This window comes from Vombatus ursinus, unplaced genomic scaffold, assembly GCF_900497805.2.
Source record: "Vombatus ursinus unplaced genomic scaffold, bare-nosed wombat genome assembly UNPS02000577.1, whole genome shotgun sequence".
Classification (NCBI taxonomy): domain Eukaryota; kingdom Metazoa; phylum Chordata; class Mammalia; order Diprotodontia; family Vombatidae; genus Vombatus; species Vombatus ursinus.
Window position 1 is genome coordinate 24,771,559 of NW_020940355.1, and position 26,436 is coordinate 24,797,994.

The following is a 26,436-nucleotide window of genomic DNA, read 5'->3' on the forward strand; positions in this document are numbered from 1 at the left end:
AAAGGGCATGGAAAGAGTGCTGGATTAGCACTCAGAGGACCTGGGTTTGAATCCCAATTCTACTTCTCACCACCTTTGTGACCTTGGATACATTTACCCTCTTTGGGTTTCAGTTTCATCAATAGTAAAATGGGAACCTCTAATTTAGATTCCACCCAGCCCTCAATCTATGGTTTTAAAGTCCTTTCTAGCATTAAATCCATGAACTTGTCTATTGCCATACCAATTGCCATTTCCAGACTCACAACAAAGGAGTTTTTTGTGTCATAGAATGTTAGGGCTGGAAAAGAGTATTTGGTCCAATCTCTTTTACAGATGAAAAAACTGAGATTAGGGAGGTATTTAATGTGGTGGTTAATGCGATCACTTATAGCACACAAATACACAAGCACACAAACACCCACACAGTGTTAGTTCCTTAAGAAGAAGGTGGTGTGTGTGTGTGTGTGTGTATGTTTATATATGTATTTATATAGTTACATATAAGCATATGTAGTTGCATATGTGCCATAGGTTGTACAGGCCTGCTCTATCCACTGAACTACCTAGCTGCCTCAATAAGTGTGCTAAGCACTTTACAAATATATCACTTGATTCTCACAACAACCCTGGGAGGTAGGTGCTATTTTTAGCCCCACTTTACAGATGAGGAAACTGAGGCAAACAGAGGTGACATGACTTGCCCAGGGGTCACACACAACAAGTAAGGTATTCTACTTAGTTGTATCTTTATACCTCCCCCTTCACTGACCATACTTCATTTGCAACTTAACTGCCATTCCCCTGGTATATCTCAGTGAGGCTGGCTGAGCGGGTGGGGGTGGGGGTGGCAATTCTCTGGGTATGTGTTGCTTACTGCATTTGCTGCCAGCCCCCTGAGGTGGGGGGGGCAGGCTTTTGGTGAGCTGCTTCTGGAAACCTGTAAATGATGTGGAATGGAGAGGCCCTGCCCCAATTCATACCATGTCGTGGTTTCCTATCCACTTACTTCACTGCTGAAGGTTAAGACTTTTGATTGGCTGCTGAGCTGAAACTGAGTGTGTGTACAAAAGCCTCCAAGACAGGAGGCATCAGGCCACATCAGGAGACAGCCCCATCTCAGAAACGGGCTTGCCTAAGAGGCATTTCTTACCCCACCCTTTACTAGTCTAAGGAAGAGAAGAGTTATCTGCTTAAAGACTGACCTAACTTGGGATGCTAGTGCCCACACAGTCTATTCAGGCTCTCCACGATGGTTGTAGATGATGGGCCATGGTTGCTCTGTGAGAGACCTACCTTTCTTAAAGGGACTCTGATTATTTCTCCTCTCACCTTCCAAAAATTGTTCCTAGAACTTCTAGGTCTACCTATTTGGAAAGAATATTGGGGCAGCTAGGTGGTGAAGTGGATAGAGCATGGCCCTGGACTCGGGAGGACCTGAGTTCAAATGTGGCCTCAGACCAATCGTTTGACACTTACTAGCAGTGTGACCCTGGGCAAGTCATTTAACCCCAATTGCCCCCCAAAAAAAGTTTTCTTGAAAAGAATATCAATTGCAGACCCTTACATTAACCATTTATTCTTTTTCGTGTTGTTTTTCAGTTGTGTCTGGCTCTCTGTGATTTCATTTGGGGTTTTCTTGGCAGAGATACTGGAGTAGTTTGCCATTTCCTTCTCCAGCTCATTTTACAGATGAAGAAACTGAGGCAAACAGGGTGATGTGACTTGCCCAGCGTCACATAGCTAATAAGTGTGTGAGGACAAATTTGAACTCAAGAAGACGAATCTTCCTGACTCCAGGCCCGGTACTCTATCCACTGTTCTACCTAGCTGTACCTAACTAAAATATTATAACATCAAAATATATTAACTAAAAATTATTAAATATTAAATATTAAAATATATCAATAATGCAATAACAATAAAACATGAAAGGCCTCAGATTCACTTTGTAAGTAAACTTTATAGCTTTATTGATTATAACAGATTGTCTCCAGAGCATTAGCTACTCACAACTTCAAAAAAAGGGTAAGAAGACTGTCCATCACATAACATAAGGTGTTATTATTCAAAGTACCAGGAGGGAGCGCAGTTTATCGGCTGCTCTTTCCAGATGGTCTCCAGTCTCCTTGCCCAAGAAGCCACCATCTCCTTTCTCTTATCTTCTGATGAGTATTCAGGAGCAAAGCTGACCTGAGGGGCCAGGACTTTGAAACCACAGAAATGCAACACACCATGCTAGACTTGGAAAGAGAGAAAGGAATTGATCAGAAATATGACCCATTACATTTCAACCCAGTTAAAAACCTCATAGGGGTAACATGAGGGAGATAATCAAGCTTTGAAACAGCAGAAGCAACAACAGCAACAACAAAAGCCTCTTTAAAACTACAGATTCAGGGGCAGCTAGGTGGTGCAGGGGATAGAGCTCTGGCTTGGGAGTCAGGAGGACCTGAATTCAAATCTGGCCTCAGACACATGACACTTACTAGCTGTGTGATTCTGGGCAAGTTACTTAACCCTGATTGCCTCATCAAAAAATAAACAAACAAAAAACCCCCCAAACTATAAATTCACAGAAAACAAATCAACACCCTTTTAACCTATAGATACAGGGCAAGGTTAAGTCAGAAGTCTAATCAGCAATTAATATTTACAAGTTTTATTTTATAATTCAAATACCTATCAAATACTTCTGGGGGGCAAAGTAGATTAAGAGCCTCGTGGTGTATGTGAGAACAAGACTGGAATGTGTGATAGACTAGATCAGTGGTCTCAAACTTAAATTGAAACAGAGGCCACTAAACCGTATATAAGGATCTCTACGGGCTGCTTATTAACCTAGAAAACCACATATTAACATTATCTGATTTACTGAATTTTTATTTATTTGTTAAATATTTCTCAGTTACAGTTTAATTTGTTTGGGGCAGCACTCAGGAGTGTTTTGGACCTCATATGGCCCATGTGTGTGACACCTCTGGTCTAGACAATGCTATTTTGGATAGAATGGGGCCCACTGACTGGCCCCAAAGAATAGTCATTAATGGATGGATGTGAACTTGGAAAGAAGTTTCTAGTGGAATGCCCCAGGGATCCATCCTTAGCTCTCTACTGACATGGTTTTTTTAATAATCATATATCTAATATTTCAGAAAAGTTTATTTCTTTGAAAATCAATTAGTCATATCCACACCTGTAGCTGCATATGACTTAGAGTTTGGTAAATCATTGAACATATCTGGGTCTTGGTTTCCTCATGAATGACAGGAATGGACTTGATATTAATATGGTCCATTCCAAATCGACATCCTTGTGATTATCTTGACTTGTAGTCCGACTCATATCACACCTTGTAACCAAAAGCTGAGATACTACTACCTGTCTCAATCCCACTGAAGCAGTAACCTTAATGTGTTTCCCTTTAGCCCAAGTACAGAGGCTAGCTTCTTAACCTTAAGCAGGATGTGCTGAGCCTGGGTGATGCTGCCAGGCATAGGTTGCCCCAGGGCCCAAGGCCATTGCCAGTGGGGCCTATGCTGTAGAGGGCAAATTCAGAGGTGGGGAGGGGAGGGTGAAACTCTCTTCTCCTATGAGATGGGTTAACAGATACCCTCTTGACTCAAGGGAGGGGAGTGGGAGAAGGTAGTGACCAGGGTTGTAAGGAGGTGTTTCAAAACTCCTTAATGATCAATCACAAAACTTCCAGAATCTGCTAAGATGTTTTTAGCTGTTCTAACTTTTCCCTGTAACCTCCATGAAAGAGAATTCAGGGGTGTAGAAGGAATGGAGTACATAAGCCTCAGGGAACCAAAAAGCACCTACAGTTTTCCCATTTCTCTAGCACCAAGAGAATTAACAGAATTGAGCATATGCTTCTGGATAGGGTGTCCATCCTTATCCTCTATGCTGAGGAAGGTATATCCAGGTCCATGGCCTCGAACTGAACCAGTGGACCGAGAGGCTGAGAGCATCAGACTGAGTGTGAGACAGCCTTGTAACTGTCTGCCGGAAAAGCACCTCCAAGCCTTCCTAGGTGCTTGGAGAGCGACCCCAGCTGCAGGGCAAGAAAGAAGTGGGGGAGGCTTACATACCTTCCAGTCTTGGCTGGAGAAGAACTGCCTAATTTGGAGTTAAGCAGTTTCCCCATACGAGCTACCAAAATGTTTTTTAGGGGTTTAGGGGTGCTGGGAAACCAAAATCACGACACGTGGGTACTGCCCAAAAGAATTCGACCCAAGCTTTCCCTCAGCCAGAGACAAGGTTTATTAAAGATCCACCGTATTGGTCAGACTTTTAAGGAATCTGAACACTTGTGAGCTATTGGCTAGGTTCTTAAGGAATCTGAGCAGTGGTTAGATTTTAAGAATCTGAGCCTATTGACATGTTTACCAATGATTTGGACAAAGGCAGGCTTTCATTAAGGATTTTCTATAGTGGACTTTTTTTTATAGAAAGGAATAAGCATTGATTAACTGATTGTTTTTATCTTTATAAAAGATATCTTTTTATCTGAAAGTTGCCTAGAATACGAAAACCAATTAGTTTATTGTTTGTTGATTACCAAAAAGTATTTGACCCTGTCTTACATATGTAACATCCTTTTCTCTCTTCATCCCTCCTCTCTTTCTCTCTATCTATCCTTATCTTTAGATTCATTAAATTATTCATCAAATATTTATTAGGCATCTAATTTACTTTTTCAATTCCAGATCTGCTACTGAGTGTAAACACTCAATAGATACTTGGCTGATTGATATATTCAGAATTTTCTAATCTAATTTTCCATGCAGTCCCTTGAAGAAAATAACTATTTCTCTACTCAGATGAGTAGCAGGAAGTGAAGTGAGACAAGGAGGCAGTGATATACAGTAGTAATATTATGTTTACCTGTAGGGGCCACAAGATGTATTTAATATCTCCGCTGAGACCGGTTTTGGAGTATAGTTCAGCATCACCCCCAGTGGTGAATGAAACGAGGGCTAATTTGTTCTGGAATTGAATACAAGAAAAAATATGAAAAACTGATTTTTCAAAAACATAGAAATATTAGCTGCAATTCAAGCTAAGAAGTGTGTCATATTGGCTTTCTAGATTTTAGTTAGTTTGAGATTTTCTTCCCACCCCTTGGTTCCCATGAGAAAAGGATAAAATGAAAATTCTACCATCAAGGATGTTTCCATGAGGGAGAACCAGCAGTAGATGCAGTGATGACAGCCCATACCAGGTATGTGTAATAACACAGAAAGGGGAAGTTCAAGCTCAGATCACTTTAATAAAAGTGTGAATATGACATTCAAAACTCCAATATACATACAGGCAGTGGTGCGCTGGTAAATGTTTAATAACCAGTTCTCTGGGACAAAATATACCCAACAACATCCTTTTTTTTTTTTTTTTTTTTGATAAGGCAACTGGGGTTAAGTGACTTGCCTAGGGTCACACAGCTAGTAAGTGTCAAGTGTCTGAGGCTGGGTTTGATCTCAGACCCTCCTGACTCCAGGGCTGGTGCTACCAACAACATACTTTTAAATTCAGTTTTCATTATTAACGTTTTCTTCATCACTTTCTTGAGTCTAGATCAGCGGTGGGGAACCTGTGGCTTCGAGGTCACATGTAGCCCTTTCAGTCCTCAAGTGTGGGCCTTTGACTAAATCTAAACTTGGACTCAGTCAAAAGGGTGCAAGGACCTAGAAGGCCACATGTGGCCTTGAGGCCGAAGGTTCCCCACTCCTGGTCTAGACAATCAACAAAACAATAAATCATGCTCTGATTTGTAGTGTTGGCTGATTTCTGTGATGTAAATGCTGACAGTGAAAATTTAACAATCAGCTCTCTCAAGTCAGTATGAGCTGACTCCAGCACACCTCTGCCTATAGGTACACATAAATATATTGCCTCTTACTAGATATATCAACACAAAGCAATGATAGAATGTGAGGAAATTCTATGACAAGTGCCCAGGCTTCCAATAGAAACACTGAACAGAGGGTGCAGTGTGTCTGATTAAAATTAACAATAAGGCTTGATATAGTTTATTCTCTATAGAAATTTCAAGGGCTTTTATAATAAAACACAATTCAACTAACTGAAGTAAATAGATTTATTTTGATGGCAGAACTTTATTAAAATTCAGAGTATCACCCTCATTCCTTTTGGTATTACAGAACTTTCCAGTATATGTAAGTAATGTGTGTGTCTGTATGTTTATGTAGTGTGAATATGTATGTGGTATGTATATATGTGTATGTGGTGTGTATATGGTATGTTTGTGTATAAGTTGCATGTGTATGCGGTGCATATATATGTAAATGGTGTGTGTGGAATATGTGTATGTGTAATAGGTGTGGTATTTGTATAGGTGAATACATATATGTGTATGATATGTATGTATGTGTATGGTGTGTGTATGTGCGATATGTATGTGTGCGCATATAGTGATTATGTGTATCTGTATGTGTATGTGGTATGTGCGTGTGGTATCTATGGTGTGTGTCTGTATGTGTGGTATCTGTATATGTATATGTGGTGTTTGTGTGTGTATATGTATGTGGTCTACCTGTACTGGACATGTAATTTAGATGAAAGACTGATAGGAAAATGCCACCCTCTGTGACCGCCAGCAGGAAGGGAAAGACACTGGTTTTTGGACTGACTTCCCACACTCCTGAAGCCTCCAAAAGTGACTCAGGGCCTGGCCAGCCACTGTCTCTCAGCCATCTCCAGCTGGAGGGGGAGTCCCTGGAAGGCAGGTGCCCTCCCCCAGCAATGACTTTATAGGTTTTTCGTTTCCTTTGACAAGATCTGTGATTTTCACTCCTGTAGGGACCCCACCTACTGATGCACACTGGCTCTCACTCTGCAACTCCTGTTCTTGGGAAGCTGACTAGGGCCCTACGAGTTTAAATGATGTGCTGGCTGGATTCTGCGGCCAGTACGTATCAGAGCTGCGCCTTCTAGGCTCAGTGCTTCCCAACTCTCAGGCTAGCTCCCTACCTGCTGTCGTTTTTGTAGAAATTTTGCATCTACTTCTCTGTGGGCATGCCATTGCCCCCCAGTAGACTGTAAACTCCTTGAGAGCAGGGGCTGTTGGCACAGATGGCACTTTAGACCACTATCAAAACAGTTCTGTGGACAACTTTCTACCAGAATTTCAAGACTATTTCACAAGCCCCCTCTTTACAACTCCAGAATGTACTTCTGTGTCAAACGGGATATGCATGTCTTACCTCAAGACCTGAATGAGGCTCTCTTTTTTCTTAGAGTAGAAGAAAAACTTTAATTAATTCAATTCAACAAATTTAATTAAACAAACATGAATCAAGTTCCTATTGTGTTCAATCTAGGAGCAGAAAGAGGTAAAATAGGTAAGTCACAGGAGGATTGCTGAGGAGTTATATGTCACTAAGTCGGGTATTAAGAAAAGAGGCGAAAGAAAGAGATGAAAGAAAGAGCCAGCAGATCTGGGTTCAAGTAATGACTCTGAAATGCACAGACTGTGTGAACCTGGGTAGGTCTCTTAACCTCATCGTCTCCCTTGGCTACTCTTTAAGACTTTAACTTTCATGGAAGTTAGGTGGCGCAGTGGATAGAGCACTGGCCCTGCAGTCAGGAGGACCTGAGTTCAAATCCAGCCTCAGACCAAATGCTTGACACTTACTAGCTGTGTGACCCTAGGCAAGTCACTTAATCCCAACTGCCTAGAAATAAAAAATTTTTAAAAAAAGACTCTAAGTTTCAGAGAAGATGCTGATCTGCTTTGATAGAAGGAGTCTTCTTATAGGGAGGTCCCAATTCCAATGAATTCCCAGTTCCAGTGTGAAAAAGAAATGTTATCGTAAGTTCTTTGAGGGCAGGGCCTATCTTTTGCCTCTTCTTGTTCCCCCAGCACTTAGAAAGAGTGCTTGGCAATTTATGATAAATATTACATTAATATTAATATAATAATAAATTTATGATAAATGTTAATGATTGATTGATTTGGAATTTATATTTATCATACACCTGTTTATCTATTATTCTGTTCTAATTATGTCATTGTGTTTTAGCACAGACAACTAGGAAGACCTTAGTTCAAATCCTGCCTTATTCAATTTCTTGCTGTATGACCCTGGGCAAATCACTTGACTTTTCCCAGCCTCAGTTTCCTCTTTTGTAAATAAGGATTTATAAAATAGCACCTACCTCACAGGGTTTAGTGAGGATCAAATAAGATGACGTATGTAAAGTGCTTTGCAAACTTTAAAGTGCTGTATAAATACTAAATATAGTATTATGATTATCATTAGTCAGTCAAATCACTGAGTGGAAACTTGGTTCAACATGTTAGACCACGAATAGGTGACCTTTCAACAAGTTATACATGCTTAGTCTTCACTTATTCACTTTCATTTATGGTGGTATGTTCCAGCAACACATTTTAAAGTCTGTATTTTAAATTGTCAAAACTCTTCCTCATTAGTAGGGGTGAAGTGGGGACAGCTGTCCCTCAAGAATAGGGGTGGGGGGATGTTTAGGGCTCACTATATTCTATTATATGAGGCAGCCCCTGAACTTGAAACTGATCAAATGAGGGTGGGTCAACTCCAGTGACCCAACTGATCCTATCTACCATCAGAGGTCCTATGGGGACAGAGCTGCAGTAAGAAAGGAGCCTCAAGGCTGGTGATGCTCCATTCTGGAGGTCAGAAGCCAGTCTGGGTATAGGGAGGGAAGGAGCATAGTTAGAGTCCAGTTGGCATTTGTGTCCAGTTCTGGGGACCTTTTGAGGGGACACCCAGAGAAAGGAGTGACTTAGCATGTACATAGAGAAAAGTTGGGTCTTTGGAGATTGGAAAGAAAGAGTAGATAATAAATGGGGAGAGGATCTGGTGAGCGTGTCCAGGAGAGAGTGGTCAGACCAGTAGATGAATGCTACAGCAACTGTAGATGGGGGGGAGGTCTACCAACATGGTGAGGAGGGGAGTAGAGACAGTAGGTTGGGTCCTCATTTTCCTCCTCCCTTCATCATTGAGATGATCAGCAGAGTAAGAGGAGGGGTGAGAAGCTCTCAGATTTTTTGTCTCCTAAAACTTTCTGAGCTCTGTCTAGTCTACTTTAGGAAGAGTGCTTAGTGGAGAAAGGGTGATTGAAGGGTGACAGTTTATTGTACTGGCCGCACGCCAACCTTCTGCCAGCCGTGTGCCAGTACCCACTCCTTCTATAAGGAGTACACTACCAGAGTCTTACCCGCACCTGGGTCTTCGGTTCTGAGCCGGATCACCACACAGAGATGAGCCATCGGGAGGCGCCAACACCAGAGCTTTATTCAGAGGCCAACACAGCAAGCCATCATAGCAAGCCCAAGCAGCAAGGCCAGAGCAACAGGGCAGGAGCCAGGGGAGAGCGCACGTGTGTGATCTGACCACGCTTGTTCCTAAGTACCTACCTAGCCCCTCCCCCCAGCCCGCTACTAGCCAATGATTGTAGGGTCAGATACCGGAAGGGGCTGTCTGAGTTTAGCACACCAAGGGGGAGGGAGTGACATAGGAAGCCAGGATTGGATATAGGAAGGAGGCATCTGGGAATGACGCATAGACAAGAGTACATGACCTAGGAAGTCAGGCTCAGACACTGGGAGGAGGGGTCTGGGTCAGTGCTGCACAAAGGGACCCAGGAAGTCAGGAAGGTCACAAGAGGCATCTGGGGATGATGTTGCATATAGGGAGGGGACTAAGCAGAGGGAACTCAGTCCTCTGCCATCCCACTCCCACGTGGTACCGCCCCTTGCCTCAGGAGCTCAAGCTTGACTACTTCCTTGTACCCAGCTTATCTCATAGCACTGCCCAATTGCCTCAGGGCTTCTCCGTATCCAGCCCATCCCAGTACACACGACTCTGCCTACCACAGCCCCTGTCTCGACTTCCAAAATACCCAGATCCTACCCTACCCTTGCCACAGCGTCCAACCTGGTAGCTGCCAACATCAGACAGTCCCTCACAATTTATTAGAAAAAAAAGACTCGGGGTAGGTAGGTTGCTCAGTGGATAGAGCACCAGCCCTGGATTCAGGAGGACCTGAGTTCAAATCTGGCCTCAGACACATAATACTTACTAGCTGTGTGACCCCGGGCAAGTCCTTAACCCCACTGCCTAGCCCCGCCCCCTCCCCAAAAGACTCTCTTTGTGGTGGTAAAGAATTGGAAATTGCAGGGATGCCCTGCAATCAGTTGGGGAATGACTAAACAAGTTGTGGTATATGGTTGTAATGGAATACTACTATGCTATAAGAAATGATGAGGGGCAGCTAGGTGGTGCAGTGGATAGAGCTCCAGCCTTGGAGTCAGAAGGACCTAAGTTCAAATCCAGTCTCAGACACTTGACACTTACTAGCTATGTGACCCTGGGCAAGTCACTTAACCCCATTTGCCTCATCAAAAAGCAAAAATTTAAAAAAAATGATGAGCTCAATAGAAAAGCATGGAAAGACTTGAATGAAATGGTGAAGAGTGAAGTAGCAGAAACAAGAAAACACTGTATACAGAAACAGCAACATTGTCTGAAGAATGACTTTGAGTGACTAAGTCATTTTGGCTATTTTAAGTTCACAAATTAAAAATAAAGGATATATGAAGAAAGATGCTATCTGCATCCAAAGAAAGAACTTAGAAAATAAGTATGTACAGAATAATTTTGCATATATATATTTATATATATATGTACACATACATACACACACACACCTATTTGTGTCTAATGATAGCCATTTCTAGGTGGTGTGGGGGGAGGGAAGAAAAAAGGAAAAAAAATTACATGATAACTTTATTATATATTTGAAAGGAATAGCAAGTTCTACATAATAGATTTGCAGCTTCATGTGCAATTATCTTTTTATTATACTATGCTATGGAAATGCTTGTTTTATTCTATAAATTAAAACTAAAATAAATTTTTTAAAAAGCAAAAAAAAAAAAGAGACTTAGGATATGTCTTCAAGAACCTTAGTATTAAAAGGGATAAGAGATGTGAGAATGTAGTTCAAGGTGGGGGGGAGGGAGAAGTCTTTGCCTTCTGAAACAGGAGGGAAGGAGAGGCTAATGAAGACTGAGAATAGTTTTGATGTGTAGAAATAGATAATTCAGGGAGCTCGTGTTATATGACTTCAATCTTTTCAGTAAGGTAAGACCCTTTAGGACAGTGATGAAGGAAAAAAAAAAGATTACCAAGCAACAGAGAGGGCCCAGAGATGAAAATAACAGGCTTTTGGTTGAAAAATCATATTTAGAAACCTATAGTGTCAGGCCTTGCTTCAAGGGATTGCAATGATAGCATATTCCATTGAACATACCTGGAGAAAGCCTCTATCAAAGCATTCTGGAAAATCAAAAGCAAATCCTTGGCAAAGGACTCTGTCCATCCAGCCTTTCATGATGGCAGGTACGCTGAACCAATACAAGGGAAACTGGGGAAAGGGAAGAGAAAGACCTTCAGTCACAAGACAGAAATAAACACTTCAACTTAGTGGGAAATTTGTACATGGCTCATTATTTTATTCTTTAAAATATATTTTTATTTATTTCATTAACTATTTCCCAATTACATGTAAAAAAAATTTTTAACATTCATTTTTAAAATTTGAGTTGCAAATTCTCTCCCTTCCGCCCCTCCCCTCCCCTTTGAGAAGGCAAGAAATAGGATATCGATTATACGTGTAAAGTTATGCAAAACATATATTAGTCATATTGCAAAAGAAAACACACACACAAGCTAAGAAAAATAAAGTAAAAAAAAAAAGTACGTTTCAACCTGCATTAGTGAGTATGGCCCTGATGGAGAGGGAAGAGGGCTGGGGAGTGGCAGTATGGGCAGGAGTTTTAGGTCTCATTTTTATAGGTTTTTTGGGGAAAACAGACCAACTTTTATCTGTGTCACCTTGTTCATTAACATACTGAAATCATCTCAAAGTTATTGGTAAAGCTTCAAAGTCATTGTCTCAAAGTTATCAGTATCTTTTTGATATTCTGCTGATCTGGAGCTGTGAATGTCTGGATTTTGTCTAGAATTTACGTATTGCAGGACTAGAATTTTGACAAGAAGTGCCTAGATAGTTTCCTTTTACTTGGCACATGTTATCAGGATGTGAATTTTAGTTAATAGATGAAACAATTTGTAAATTATGCTCCTTTGATATTTGGGACAGTTTGTATGTGACTTCAGGTTCCCCTTTGCAATCTTATTTCCTGTTAAAACGTACTTCCTATACTGACTAGAGGTGGTCAAGGGGACTAGAATAAGATACGATTTAATATGTGGATTTTGAGGAAGCACTACAAACAGGCTGTCCTTAAACACTAATGCAACAGCACTCTACAGTATCCACAAGAGGGAAGTACTTCTACGTTCCTTTCTAGGCCCAGGCCCCTCCTTCGCCCTTAATACAGACGAGGCTTGCTGGGGAATTTTAGTGTCCAACTCTGACTTAGTTACTTGTAGTCAGCAAATGGGTTAATGAGGGTGTGCAACTCTGACTCAGTTACTTGTAGTCAGCAAACAGGTTGATGAATTTCTGTCTTTTCTGTCAAGGTTACAATCATAGCACATAAGTCTGCATTTCTCCCCTTTCCCTGAGAAGACAAGAAATTTGATATAGATCACACATGTGCAGTCATGCAAAACATATTTCCATATTAGTCATGTTGTGAAAGAAAACACAGACCAAAAGAAAAAAATAAGAAAAATAAAGAAAGTGAAAAAAGTATACTTTGATCTGCATTCAGACTCCATCAATTCTTTCTCTGGTGGTAGATAGCATTTTTCATCATAAGTCCTTCAGAACTGTCTTGGATCATTGTATTGTGGAGAATAGCTAAGTCATTCATAACTGATCACTGTACAATATTTCTGTTACTGTGCACAATGTTCTCCTGGTCCTGTTCACTTCACTTTGCATCAGTTCACATAAGTTTTTCCAGGTTTTTTTGATAGCATCCTGTTCATCATTTCTTATAGCACAACAGTACTACATCACAATCATAACGACAACTTATTCAGCCATTTCCCAACTGACAGATATCTCCTCAATTTTCAATTCTTTGCCACCACTAAAAGAGCTACTGTAAATATTTTTGTACATATATATCCTTCTCCTTTTTCTTTGATCTCTTTGGGATACTGACCTATTAGTGGTATTTCCAGTCAAAAGGTATGGGTGCACAGTTTTATAGACTTTTGCGCATAGTTCCAAATTATTCTCCAGAATGGTTGAATCAGTTCACAACTCCACCAACAATGCATTAATGTCCCAATTTTCCTACTTCCCCTCCAACATTTGTCATTTTCCTTTTCTTTCATGTTAGCCAATCTGATAGGAGTGAGGGGGTACCTCAGAGTTGTTTTTATTTGCATTTTTCTATTCAATAGTGATTTAGAGCATTTTTTTTTTCATATGACTATAGACAGCTTGGATTTCATCCTCTGAAAACTGTAAGGAAGACATCTAAGCTATCAATAAAAGCTTGGAAAAAAATGATCCAAATCATTAGAGAAAAAGTCCCACTTCACATCCCTCAGATTGCAAAGTTGACAGAAAAAGGGAATGAAAAAAGGCAGAGAATCTATAGGAACAAAGGCACATTGGTGCATGATTGATAGAACTATGAACTGGTCCAGACATTCTGGGAAACAGATTGGGACTATGCCCCCAAAGTGACCCAGTCAGATACACAAGTATATACCCCAAAGATATTAAATAAAGAGGAAAAGGATTCATACATACAAGTAGATTTATTTTTGTGAATTTTTGTAAATTTTTGTAGAATTTTGTAGAATTTGTAAAATTCTTTTTGTGATGGCAAAGAATTAGAGACTACGGGGGTATCCATCATTTGGGGCACACCTGAACAAATTATAGTATACAAATGTGATGGAATACTATTGTGCTGTAAGAAAAAGGATTATTTCAGATAAAACATGTCTGAACTGATGCAGGGTAAAACAGAACAGAACCAGGAAAACAATTTCTATAATAACAACACTCTAAACATAACTTAGAAAGATTTAAGAACCCTGATCGATGCAATGACTAACCAGGACTCCAGAAGAATGATGAAGGAAGCATGTTAGCCACCTCCTAACAAAGAAGAGACCAACCCAGGGTGCAGATGGAAACATGTTTTTTGAACATGTGCAAGAATTGATTTTGTTTGACTTATGCATATTTGTGACAAGGGATTTGTTTTTCTTTGTATTTTTCAACAAGGTAAAATGAGGTGGGAGAAAGAGAAAATAACATTTTTATTCGTTAAAAAAATAAAATTTAAAAAGTAAAACATGTCGGTTCAGGATTCTGGGAAGCAGCTATTAGTCTCTTAGGGAACCTGTGCAAAGTGATAAGGAGAACTGAGGCAGCTAACGTTAGGGATGGGCTGTGGTTCAGCGTGAAAAGAGCACTGGTTCTCATGTCAGAGAACCTGGGTTCAAACCCGGGTTCTGTCACTTGCTACCAGAGTACTCTCTGGGTCATAATTTCATTGGATTGTGGAATTTAGAGCAAGAAGGAACTCCTGAGGCCAGCCCCCTCATTAGTCAATAGTCTATAAATATTTATCAAGCACCTCCTAAGTGTTAGTGATACAAATAAGAGAAAAACAAAAGACAGACCCTGCCCTCAAGGAGCTTACAAAGGGCTAAAGACAATTTACGAAAGGAGGTTGAAAGGAGGAGAGGAGTGAAAGAAACTGAGGTAAGTGACTTGCCCAAGGTCTCACAATTAGTCTAAGATAGGATTTGGAATCAGATCACTTAGTGCCCTATCCACCACCCTGTATTACACAGTTTTTTTCAACTAGAAAGTAATGGCATTTGACCAGAAGACCCCTTTCTGTCTCTAATGCTATGATTCAGATAAAGAAAGACTTGCTACAATTGTCTGGCTATTTTTGGTGAAAATATTTTTCAAACTCAGTTGTCCAGATAGACTTTTATTTGTTATTATTCAGTTGTTTTTCAGTCATGTCCAACTCTTTGTGACCCCATTTGGGGTTTCTTGGTAGAGATAATAGAGTGGTTTGCCATTTCCTTCTCCAGTTCATTACACAAATAAGAAAACTGAGGCAAACAGGGTGAAGTGACTTGCCCAGGGTCACACAAGCCAGTGTTTCAGGCTAGATTTGAACTCAGGTCTTCCTGACTCCAGGCATGATACTCTTATCCACTGCACCACCTAGCTGCCCCAGATAGATCGATCTGTATTCAAACTGCCATCCTATAGACTCATATGGGACACCCTAAAGTATAGGGACAGTGCATTTCTAAGAAGGAGAGGTTAGTTAAGGGTGAGACTTTTCATTAACATTTTGCCATGTGATATTGACTACTCCAACTCAACTTACCTTCAAAGACATAGCCTTTGAGGCAGTGACTTCCTAAGTGGTGCCCTAATTTATGGCATAAACCCACACCTTGTTTTATGGGGGACTGGGCCAGTGGAATTTCTAATACCAAGAAATATTACCTAGAAGTACATATTCACTGGGAGAATCCAATTCAACATATTTTGTCAAAGGAAACACTCACCTGAAATATGATTAAATCAGCTTCTTGTACTTTCTTTTGCTCTTCAATCACATCACTGGACAGAATCCCCTTCTTATATGCCACATGTGCTTCTATCCCATAATTGAAGAAGTCTGAGTTATTCAAAGGACCTGCAGAGAAGGACACCAAATTGAGTTATTCAAAGAAGTCTAGTTCCAATGATTCCCCACCAACAGGCCACAGACCTTCCATAACAGACTGGAATCCAATATCCTACCCCTTGAAGAGAAGTCTGAAGGGGTGCAAAATTAACAGTATTACAGTGAGTAATATTTTGGCCATGTCTTTTAATTTGGTATTAATCCTTGAGAGTTAAGGGCTCGTAGTGATGGCTTGCCCTGAGTAGTAAGGCCTAACTGAGGATTGATTGGCAGTCATAATCTGAAATTTAGGGGTCCTTGAGGGAAAGGATGGTGTTTCTGCTGTTCTTTGAATCCCAGGGCTTAGCATAGTGCCTGGCACACAGTAAGTACTTAATAAATGTGTTGATTGGCTGATAAATAGTTCCCTCATTTGCAATATAAGGAGAGTAATAGGGCTGCTATGTAAGTCGGAGGTATTGAATTTATGGAGCAGCTAGGTGACTCAGTGGATAGAGTGCTGGATGTGAAGTCAGAAAGACTCGCTTTAGTGTCTTTGCCATGAAAATCCCAAATGGGGTCCACGAAGAGTAGGAAACAACCAAACAACAACAAAGTCTAACTTACAGCCTAACAAGCAATAAGCTGGCAGAACCAGATTAAAATGTAATTGAAAAATGTTTAACAGAATAAAAAAATACAATACAACAGGGATAACTTATAGTTTGCTAAGTCAATAAGTATCAGGCAAGGATCTATTTCTATTTGAATTTGACACCTCCGAGCCAAGTCACAGAAATATTTTGGGTAAAGTGCTATTTCTCTACAGACATAAGCTATTATAATATTGATTCAATCCCTGACGTGAAACAAATAACAGATCAAATAACTAACATGAACTTATAGGGAAACCTCTGAAAATAATTATTAAAGGCTGGCATTTCCTCAGACTAGGGCAAGGATTTAGAAACATAATTTGGTAAAGCCTTTGAATCCCTTCTCCAAATAAGGTTTTTAAATGCATTAAATAAAAGTACATAGGATTACAAAGAAAACCAATTATGTAGACATGCAATTATCAAATATATGTAACTATATATTATTTATGTATGACATGAATAATATAAAAATAGTTGTTTATCTATAATGTATAATAAATTATATGCTATAATATAGCAATACGTATATATAATATAATTGATAATGGCATATTAATACAATATAATATATTAATGAATATATAAATTTAAACAAACATATATTGATAATATATCATCTCTCTCTCTCTCTCACACACACACACACACACACATAACTGAACAACCTCTACCAAAGAGGTGAAGACTGTTCCCACCTCTGGGCAGTATGTGGAAGGCTATATCAGGTGCATAACTGACCTGTTCCCTAAACCATTAACTAACTTTACATATACCTACTTTTCATGGGTTGTTGCTCCTGGAACCTGATTATATCCTTACAACTTTTTTTTTTTTAGGTTGTTGTTGACCAAATGTTTACTTAATCTTTTTTTCCAAGCGCCCAGGTCAGCTACATAACTTTCCCCCCCTCACTTAACCAGTATCTTTTCCCCATTTACCTGTAAAGATAGTTTTCAACATTCACTTTTATAAGATTTTGAGTTCCAAATTTTTTCTCCCTCCCTCCCCTTCCCCAAGACAGTAAGCAATCTGGTGTAGGTTATACATATACATATTAAACATATCCTTACAACTTAAATCCTATCACCTTAATCAGAGAGAATGTTGGGGGCACCTTATAACCCAATACCCTTCTTCCAATGCCTGGCATTCACCAGGGATGTCAATCTACATGGCTACCTTTGGATATGTAGAGAGAAACAAAACTACCACCTTAAAAAGGTAAATTATATATTGATTGATCTGATAACTCACCTGTAAAATCTTTCTTTGTGGCCCTGGGCTCAAAGTTCATGGCATAGAGATCAGACACAGTAACCTGGCAGCCCCGATTGCTCAGCTCAGACACTGCTGCGTCCTTCAAGGATCCATTCATAGACTTGGGCTCCTGATGCGCGTAGACTATGAGGACTCGTTTGCCTGAATCAGAGAGTGAAAAAAAAAATCTCCAGTGAGAAATGGTCTTGGTTCTTAACAACAGCTATGGGACACACAGGGAGTGTTCACAAAAGCATCAGATAGACGAGTAATACATAAAGCAGGAAGGCTTTTATTATGGTATATCTTTACTCACTTAAGGGAAGCTTCAAGGCATGAAACAAAACATCCAAGGCTGTTCAGTGATCAGAGCACTGAACTTGGGAGCCAGGAAGACCTAAGTTCAAATCCTGCCTCAGATACATAATAGCTGAGTGACCGTGGGCAAGTCACTTAACTTCTCTCTGCTTCAGTTTCTTCATGTATAAAATGGTGATGATGACAGCACCTAACCCACAGGGTTACTGTGAGTTGCTTTTCGAACCTTAAAGTGTTATATAAATGCTGGCTATTATTAACCAATGGCTTGTCAGTGACAATTTTATCCAGTCACACTCAAAGCACTAAACAAGTACATTAGATCCCCACCGTTACATGGATGATTAACATAAAAAATACAATGGGCCAAAACCTAAGGTTCATTTTTTTATTAATTTATTTTGATTTATCAACAATTCCTTCCATATGCTTTTGAGTTTAAAATTTTTCTCCTCCTTTCTCCCCATCACTCTCCCCAAGATGGTGCACAATCTCATATAGGCTATACATATATATTCCTATTAAACATATTTTCACATTATTGATGTTGTAAGTAAAAATTAGAACCAATAGGAGGAATAAGGTTCATTTTTTTCATCTGGTAAATGTACTGTACTAGATAATTTCTAAGGTGGTACCTTTGACCCTTGACATGGAAATTATGCAAACAAATTAATCCAAGCATTTATTAAATGCTTACTATGTTCAAGGTGCTATGCTAAGTCCTAGGGATGAGAAGACAAAATGTTGTCTCAAAATATAACTATTTGCTATAATAATTTGATATTATATATATTATATGTATATATTATGATATTATATGATATATGATATTATATATTATAAGTTGGGTTTTAGTCCTATTGTCTAATGGGGAGGGGGGGATTCCACAACAATCACTCACTAGTATGTGAAATTGAGAGTCAGGAGTCATAGAAATAATAGGAATAATAGCTAACATTTATATAATGCCTACCATATGCTAGGCACTGTTCTAAGTGCTTTACAATTATCTCAATTTAGCCTTATAACAACCTGGGAAGTAGGTGCTATTATTATCCCCATTGAACAGATGGGAGAACTGACACAAGCAAAAATTAAGTGACTTGCACAGAATCACACAGCTAATAAGTATCTGAAGCTGGATTGTGAACTTGAGTCTTCCTGATTCCAAGTCTGATGCTTTATCCACTGTACCACCAAGCTGCTCAAACACAGAAATTGAGAGTTAGAGGCCAATCCACATGGGAAGAGAATCCCTATTCTACCCTACCAGACAAATGATCATAGAGTTTTTGTCTGAAGACCTCTAAGGAAGGGGAACCCCACCACCTCTTGGTCTTTTATTTCACTTTTGGAGAGCTCTATACATGTACTATATATATAATATATAAAGCACATACATAGAATATATGCATATATATATGTGTGTGCATGTATGTGTGTATATATACACATATTAATGTGTATATATACATGTGTATATATACATATATATGTGTATATATACATATATAATATATATCTTGTTATATATACTATTTTAGGAAGGGATGTGTATATATAGATAGGTAGATGTATATTATATATAGTATATATAGTATATATATACAGATAGATGGATAGTTAGATATGTGTGTATATATATATACACACATATATATATGCATACACACACACACACACACACACACACACCTTCCTAACAAGTCTAAACTTTCTTTTTTGCATTTTCTACGAGTGCTTCTGGTTCTACTTTCTGGGGCCAATCATGACAGAATTTCAAAGGAACAGAAAGGGGGAAAAGGCACTTATTTTGCACCTACTACATGCCAAACAATGTGCTAAGCACTATACAAATATCCGTATTTCATTCTCACAATAACGCTGGGAAGTAGGTGCCATTATGGTCCCCATTTTATAGTGGAGGATTCCAGGGTTAAATGATTTGCCTGGAGTCACATGGTTCAGTGTCTGAGGCTGCATCTGAACTCAGGTCTTAGTGACTTCAGACCTACTGCGCCACCTAGGTGCCCTGCTCTTGGCAGGGTCCTTCTCCATCTCTATCTCTTCTTCACCAGACTTGGATTCTGACCCTGGAGCTGCTGTGGGCTCTGATGACTGAGATTATCCAGGCCTCCTCTGTACTTTCTGGCCATCCCCATTCTATGCTAAGTGTGCCCTCTTCTTCCCCCTTCCCCTTTAAGTGTGGTCTCCCCAGCTACCCTCCTCCCCTCTTAGAATGTTCAGATCTCCTTGAGGACAGGGATCTAGTATTTGTACTACTATTTGTAACTCCAGCACTGAGCACAGTGCCGGGCACACTGAGTAAGTACTTAACAAATACTTCACATATTTATCTGTATCATAACCGATTAAATAATAATACCATTTCCATGCCACTTTAAAGCTTAGAGGAATTATCTCACAGTAGCCCTGACAAATAGGGGGTATTATTTGCCCCATTTCGCACAAAAGAAAATTGAGGCTTCAGAGAGGTTATAATTATCAATATTCCTGCCAGCTGACATTTATATGGGCTTTAAAGTTTGCAAAGCACTTCAGGGATATTATCTCATTTGATTCTATTGAGGCAGGTGCTCTTACTATCATCCATGTGGACACTGAAGTTAAGGGAATTTTCTAGAAAGTGAGATTAAGGGAATTTTCTAGAAAGCGAGGTTGAGGGAATTTTCTAGAAAGTGGGATTGAGGGAATTTTCTAGAAAGTAAAGAGAGTTTTTCTGCGGCCATACCACCTATAAGGGTTAGATGAGATTTTAACCCAGGGCTTTCTTCCTCATCCCAAGTTCACTGCTCATTTCAGTACACCAAGCCCCAAAGGGCCCAAGGACTGGGAAGTCCAGCCGGGTTCTGCAGAGCCACAGCTTAGAACATCCTTCGGACATCCACGGGAGAGTTGGTTTTGGCCCATGGGGAGCTCTTCTCAGAAATCCTTATCCAATTATCCTTTCCCACAAAAGAATGAAACAGCTGGGATTCTCTGCCATCTCCAAGAAGCCTGTGGTTTAGGGAGTGATTAACAGAGGATAACTGCTTAAGTTAGAGCCAGGGGTTCCTGAGGCTAAAATATTAAATTCCTGGTTTGCTGGTTTGGGGCTGAGCTCTGATAAGAACACACACACAATTAAGCTGTTTCAGGCCACAGAGCTATTGTATATTTATGAGGAGGGAGGGGTCTGAAAAAATAAGAATTATTCTAATTCCTAATATTTTTCACCTCAACTCTGGAAAAAAAGGCACCTCTTCTTACCTGCCATTTCCCGGGGCTGAGGATCCTCCATTGCCACTGATGTTGTCCCACTCATAGTACAGAAAAAGAACCCGTGCAAACGGCTGCAGGTCAGGCTGAGGATGCCCTGCTCACACCTTCACCCTGCACGATTTTGAGGAAGATAATGGTCTGGAAGGGGGAAAGAAGGGGAGGGGGAAGCATGTGCTCATGCAGAAGGAACCAATAGCAGCAGAGGGTGAGGATGAGAAAATGCTCCTCAAATGATACAATGTGGCTGGTGGGCTGCTGCCTCTGGGAGATGCAGGTCCTGGGAGAACTTTTAGGAGATGGAGGGGGGAAGGGGGAAAGAAGGCAGAGAGAGAGAGAGAAGAGAGGGAAATAAAGGAGAGAGAGAGAGGAGAGAGAGAAAGAGGAGGGAGGGAGGGAGAGAGAGGAGAGAGAAGAGAGAAGAAAGAAGAGAGAAAGAAGAGAGAGAAAAGAGAGAGGAGAGAGAAGAGAGAAGAAAGAAGAGAGAAAAAAGAGAGAAAAGAGAGGAGAGAGAAGAGAGAAAGAAAGAGAGGTTGAGAGCAGGAGCATTTCCTCACACACACACACACTCACACACACACACACACACACACACACACATCCCCCTAGGGTGTCTAAAAGCTTCCAAATTGAGCAATTAAGTGGCTAACAAGGCCTCCTTGACGCCTCTACATAGGGTGACAGAGTAGAGAGAAGGGCCAGTGATTTCTCCTCCCTGAGTTCACTGGGATCATCAGATCTCAGATTTCAATCAAGAAGCGACCTCGGACACCATCTGATCCTCCAGTTCTGTAGATAAGGAAATCAAGGCCCAGAAAAGGAAAGTGAATTGTGTGAGATCACAGGTGGAAAATAACAGACCTGGGATTTGCACCCAGATCTCTTGATTCCAATCTAGAGATCTTTCCACAGTATTGAAATTGTGGACTCTCGTTGAATAATCAGATAAGTCTCAAAACAAAACAAGACTTTAAACATTAAAAGGAAAAAAGTAGCTAATACATTGTATGTTTTTGGGGTGTTTGTATGCCCAGCAGCCTAACCTAAGACTGAGTACATAGTAGGCACTTAATAAAACCTGTGGAGCTCTGATGACCTTGGAGCCAAGATTGCAGGCAGCCAGCTCAGCAGAAAGCTGGGAGAAACCAGGGACCTGGGACTTGAGCCCAAGGGGAACTTTGGACTTGGAATTTATGACTGTGCTTTATAGAAATGAGCTAAATTGTGAACCTAATCCCCTTCCTCTCCTCATTACCTGAGGTAGTGTAAGGAGGGAGGGGGATTATACCTCCCAAATGTTGGGGGAGGCATTTGTGCACTTATGATTATGTCCTTTGAAGTAAATATTTCTTTGTAAAAGATAAAAATACATAAACAAAAACCAAACAAACAGATAGATGAACAAATAAATGGATAGATAAATAGACAAAGAGACAGACAGACAGATAGATAGATAGATAGACAGATAGATAGATAGATAGATAGATAGATAGATAGTCAGATATTTGTTGAATCAAATTGAAGGATGGGAGAAGCCACAAGATGAAAACTAAAAACTGAAGATGAAGGTCCAGGTAAAATAGAGAAAGTCAGTCAGTGAATGAGCTTTTTATTAAGTGTTTACTGTGTGCCAGGCATTGTGCTAAGTGTCGGGGATACAACGAAAAACAAAAACAGGCCCTTTGCCCTTGAGGAGCTCATATTTTAACCAGTGAGACAAACTTGAAAATAACTAGGTACTTATAAGATACCCTAAGTAATCCAGGGGCAGCTAGGTGGTGTCATAGTGCAGAGAGAGCTGCATCTGGAATCAGAAAGCTCTGAATTCAAATGTGATCTCACACACTTACTAGCTGTATGACCCTGGGTAAGTCACTTAACCTTGTTTGCCTCAGTTTCTCATCTGTAAAGTGAGCCGGAGAAGGAAATGGCAAACCACTCCAATATCTTTGCCAAGAAAACCCCGAATGGGATCATAAAGAGTCAGACACGACTGAACGACACCCGAAGGGAAAGGCACCATGACAGGTAGGAGGTGTGATTTGTGCTGAGGCTTAAAGAAAGCCAGATAAAGTACCCCATGGAGATAAGAAAGCATTGGAGGGCTGGAGGAGAGCCAGTGCCTAGGAATAAGGATGGAGATGGAGGGTCATGTGCAAGAGACAGTAGGCTGGCCACTATGGTTAGATCATAGAGTATGGAGGGGTGTATGTACACACATATATATATACATAAATACATACATATAAACACACACATATATACATATACACTGATTCTGTGGCTAATTAGTTCAGTGGGTTAGCATAGTGTTAAAGGGGCCATGACCGTGAGATCAAAGTGATTTCATTTTTATGGGCCTCTATTTCCTCATCTGTAAAATGAAAGGATTGGCCTCTTTATCATTTAAAGTCTTTTCCCACTGTAATACTTTACAAGTCTGTGAACCCCATGTGGTCAACTTTCTTTTGTTCCCCAGACAGAATATATACCCCATTTCTCTCCTTCACAAGCAATCTCAAAAAATAACTGATCATGAATGGCTGAACAAATTATGACATATGAATGTAATAGAATACTATTGCACTATAAAAAATGGCAAAGGGAACCATTTCAGAGAAGCCTGGGAGGACTTTTGTGACCTGATGCAAAGTGAAGGGGGCAGAACCAGGAGAACAATTTATACAATGATAAAGACAATTACATTTTGATAGACATAAGAACTCTGCCAATGCAATGACCAGAGGACTGAGGCTCCCCTTATTTCCGATGGGGTTCCTCTGAGATTTTCTTCAGTTTGTCATAGATATCTATCTTATCTGTACGTAGTTGTTTGTATGTTATCTTTCCCTTTATATAATAAGGTCCTAGAGGGCAGAAACTGATCTTTGTCTTTCTTTGTATCTCCAGTGCTTGCAGAATGCCTGGCATATAGTAAATATTTAACAAACGTGGATCGATTTGGCTTGACTTGATGATGATAAACTATGCTCGCCATCTCCTGACAGAGAGATGATAGATTCAGGAGACAGAATGAAACATGCATTTTTGGACATGAACAAAATAGGAATTTGTTTTGTTTGACTATGCATATTTATTACTAGGGTTTTCCCCCTCTCTTTTAAATTGGGAGTAAGAGAAAGAGAAAATCAGTTTATGTTAATTACAAAACAAAATAAAAAGTAATCAAAGAACTTGTCTCTAGATAGACTGGTATAGAAAATATACATGGTAGTTATTCAGAAAGAATGTTAGATTTGAAATCACAGGAAATGTGTTCAAAACCCAGCCATGCTACCCCCTCTGTAAATTTGTATAAGTCACTTAATTTTTCTGGGCTTAATTTATAAAATATGGGGTATTGGATTGAATGATTGATCATGTCTCTTGAAACTCTAACTTAATAAGGATCATGATTACTATACAGAAACCAATCTTTCCCCTACTGGAAAAATAACTCAAGGCCCATGCCCTCTAGAATATGTCTGAATCATCATCTTCATTTATGAAATTCAGCATCTAAAGCATGACATAAAAATTAAGCTTTTTTAGGAGAAGGTTGGGGAAGGTCATGTAAAAACAAAAGATATCAATAAAAATTAAAACAAAAAAATTATCACTTTGATAGTTAATCATGCGCTAATACAGCCAAATAACCATGGAAGAATTGGTATGTACAAAGGCATGTAGGATCCTAAGATCAAGAATTTGAAGTTCTTCACTTCAGTTCTACAAAACCCCCAAAGGATCCATGGATAGATTTCAAGGAGTCTTTGACCTTAGATGGGGAAAAAATTACATTTAAAAATTTGTATTGCTATTATTATCCCCATTTTACTGATGAGGAAACTGTGGCAGCCAGGTTAAGTGCTGTCACCTTTGGCTCAGTGGCAAGAGCAAAGTATTCAATCAGCGCATCCAAGTATTTGTTGAAGCCTCCTCAGGGGCTGTGTATAATGTAAACTCCTTAACGGTGGAGAGTACATTTCATTTTTTGTCTGTGTATCCTTAGCCCTTAATGAAATGCCTTATAGGTAGGTGGTAAACAGAGCTAGAAAAATAAATATGTACTATGACAACAACAATGTAAAAGAAAAAAACAACCATCATGACAGAAGTGAAAAAGAGGGGCAGCTAGGTGGTGCAGTGGATAGAGCACCAGCCCTACACTCAAGAGGACCTGAGTTCAAATACAGCCTCAGACACTCACTAGTTGTGTTACTGTGGGGAAGTCATTTAACCCTGATTGCCTCTAAAAAAAGAAAATGAATACTGAAACAAGGGATAGAGAAGATCACAGAGGATAAAATGAACGGTTTCAATTATGTAAAGTTAGAAAGATTTTGTTCAAACAAAACCAATGCAGTTAACAAAGTATTTGAAAAAAACAGTTCCCTTTTTTCATATTTAATTCTGACCTTAACAAACAGCAAATAAAATGGGCATTACCACATATATACCAAAAAAAGAAATTGTACATGAAACTAAACAATCCTTTTTTTGTTATATATATTTATAGCTTGCTTTTCTTTTAAATTATGTAATCAGTTCATCTTGTAGCTGTCAAAGCTGTCTTGCATGTCCATGCTTCTCTGGCCTTCTGTGCTCTTGTCTGCATTTTAAAAAAAGAAATGATAGAATAGGTAGTTTCTTGGTAGAAGATATCAACAGCCATATGAAAAATTCCCAATCACTAGTAATTAGAGAAATGCAAACTAAACTCTGAGATTCCAGCTCATAACCACTGGTGGTGATAATGATGTGAAGAAGTCAGGTGGTGAAGATGGTAAAGATTGGAGAAGATGTCAAAAAAGGAAAATGACAGTTGTTGGAGGAGCTGAAGGAAAACAGGCACACCAATGCACTGCTGGTTGACCTGTGAATAGTTCTAACCATTCTGGAAAGTAATTTGGAACTGTGTCCTCAAAGTCACTAATCTGTTCCTTTGATCCAGCAATACCATTACTAGGTTCATACTTCTATGAGATCAAAGAAAGAGGACGTGGGTATATAGTAATAATAGTTAACATTTACTGGAGAAAGAAAAGGAGGGAGAAGGAGGGGAGGAGGAGGGGTAATTGGAGAAGGAGAATTTGGAGGACAAGTAGGCGGAGAGGGATACAGAGGGAAAACAAACAATGCAAAAACAAAAGGTTGCAACAAAAATCCATGCTTAAGAAAATAAACAATAAAGCCCTTTTCATAGTTGTTTAAGTAATCTTCTGACTGCTTTAAGGCATGCTGTGTGTGTGTGTGTGTGTGTGTGTGTGTGTGTGTGTGTGTGTGTGT

At 39.7% G+C, this 26,436-nt stretch overlaps 1 protein-coding gene and 1 long non-coding RNA gene across 4 annotated transcripts in view; one reads left to right on the forward strand and one right to left on the reverse strand.

Moving 5' to 3' along the window:
• The window catches only part of LOC114027549, a 70,810-nt gene that overhangs the window by 2,427 nt on the left and 41,947 nt on the right, over nt 1–26,436 (forward strand). The gene's annotated exons all lie outside the window — the stretch shown is intronic.
• The window catches only part of LOC114027308 (ribosyldihydronicotinamide dehydrogenase [quinone]-like), a 24,738-nt gene continuing 224 nt past the window's right edge, over nt 1,923–26,436 (reverse strand). Inside the window, exons 2-7 of one of the 3 annotated variants that reach the window (XM_027841401.1) lie at nt 21,139–21,261; nt 17,545–17,709; nt 15,531–15,661; nt 11,305–11,418; nt 4,870–4,971; nt 1,923–2,217 (exon numbers count right to left, since the gene is read on the reverse strand). In XM_027841401.1, the coding sequence (XP_027697202.1) occupies nt 2,044–2,217; nt 4,870–4,971; nt 11,305–11,418; nt 15,531–15,661; nt 17,545–17,709; nt 21,139–21,193 (741 nt within the window). In that variant the 5' untranslated portion in view covers nt 21,194–21,261 and the 3' untranslated portion in view covers nt 1,923–2,043. Of the gene's footprint in view, nt 2,223–4,869; nt 4,972–11,304; nt 11,419–15,530; nt 15,662–17,544; nt 17,710–21,138; nt 21,289–26,436 lie in introns of all 3 variants that reach the window. The other 2 variants (XM_027841320.1, XM_027841479.1) reach the window with 2 other exon arrangements.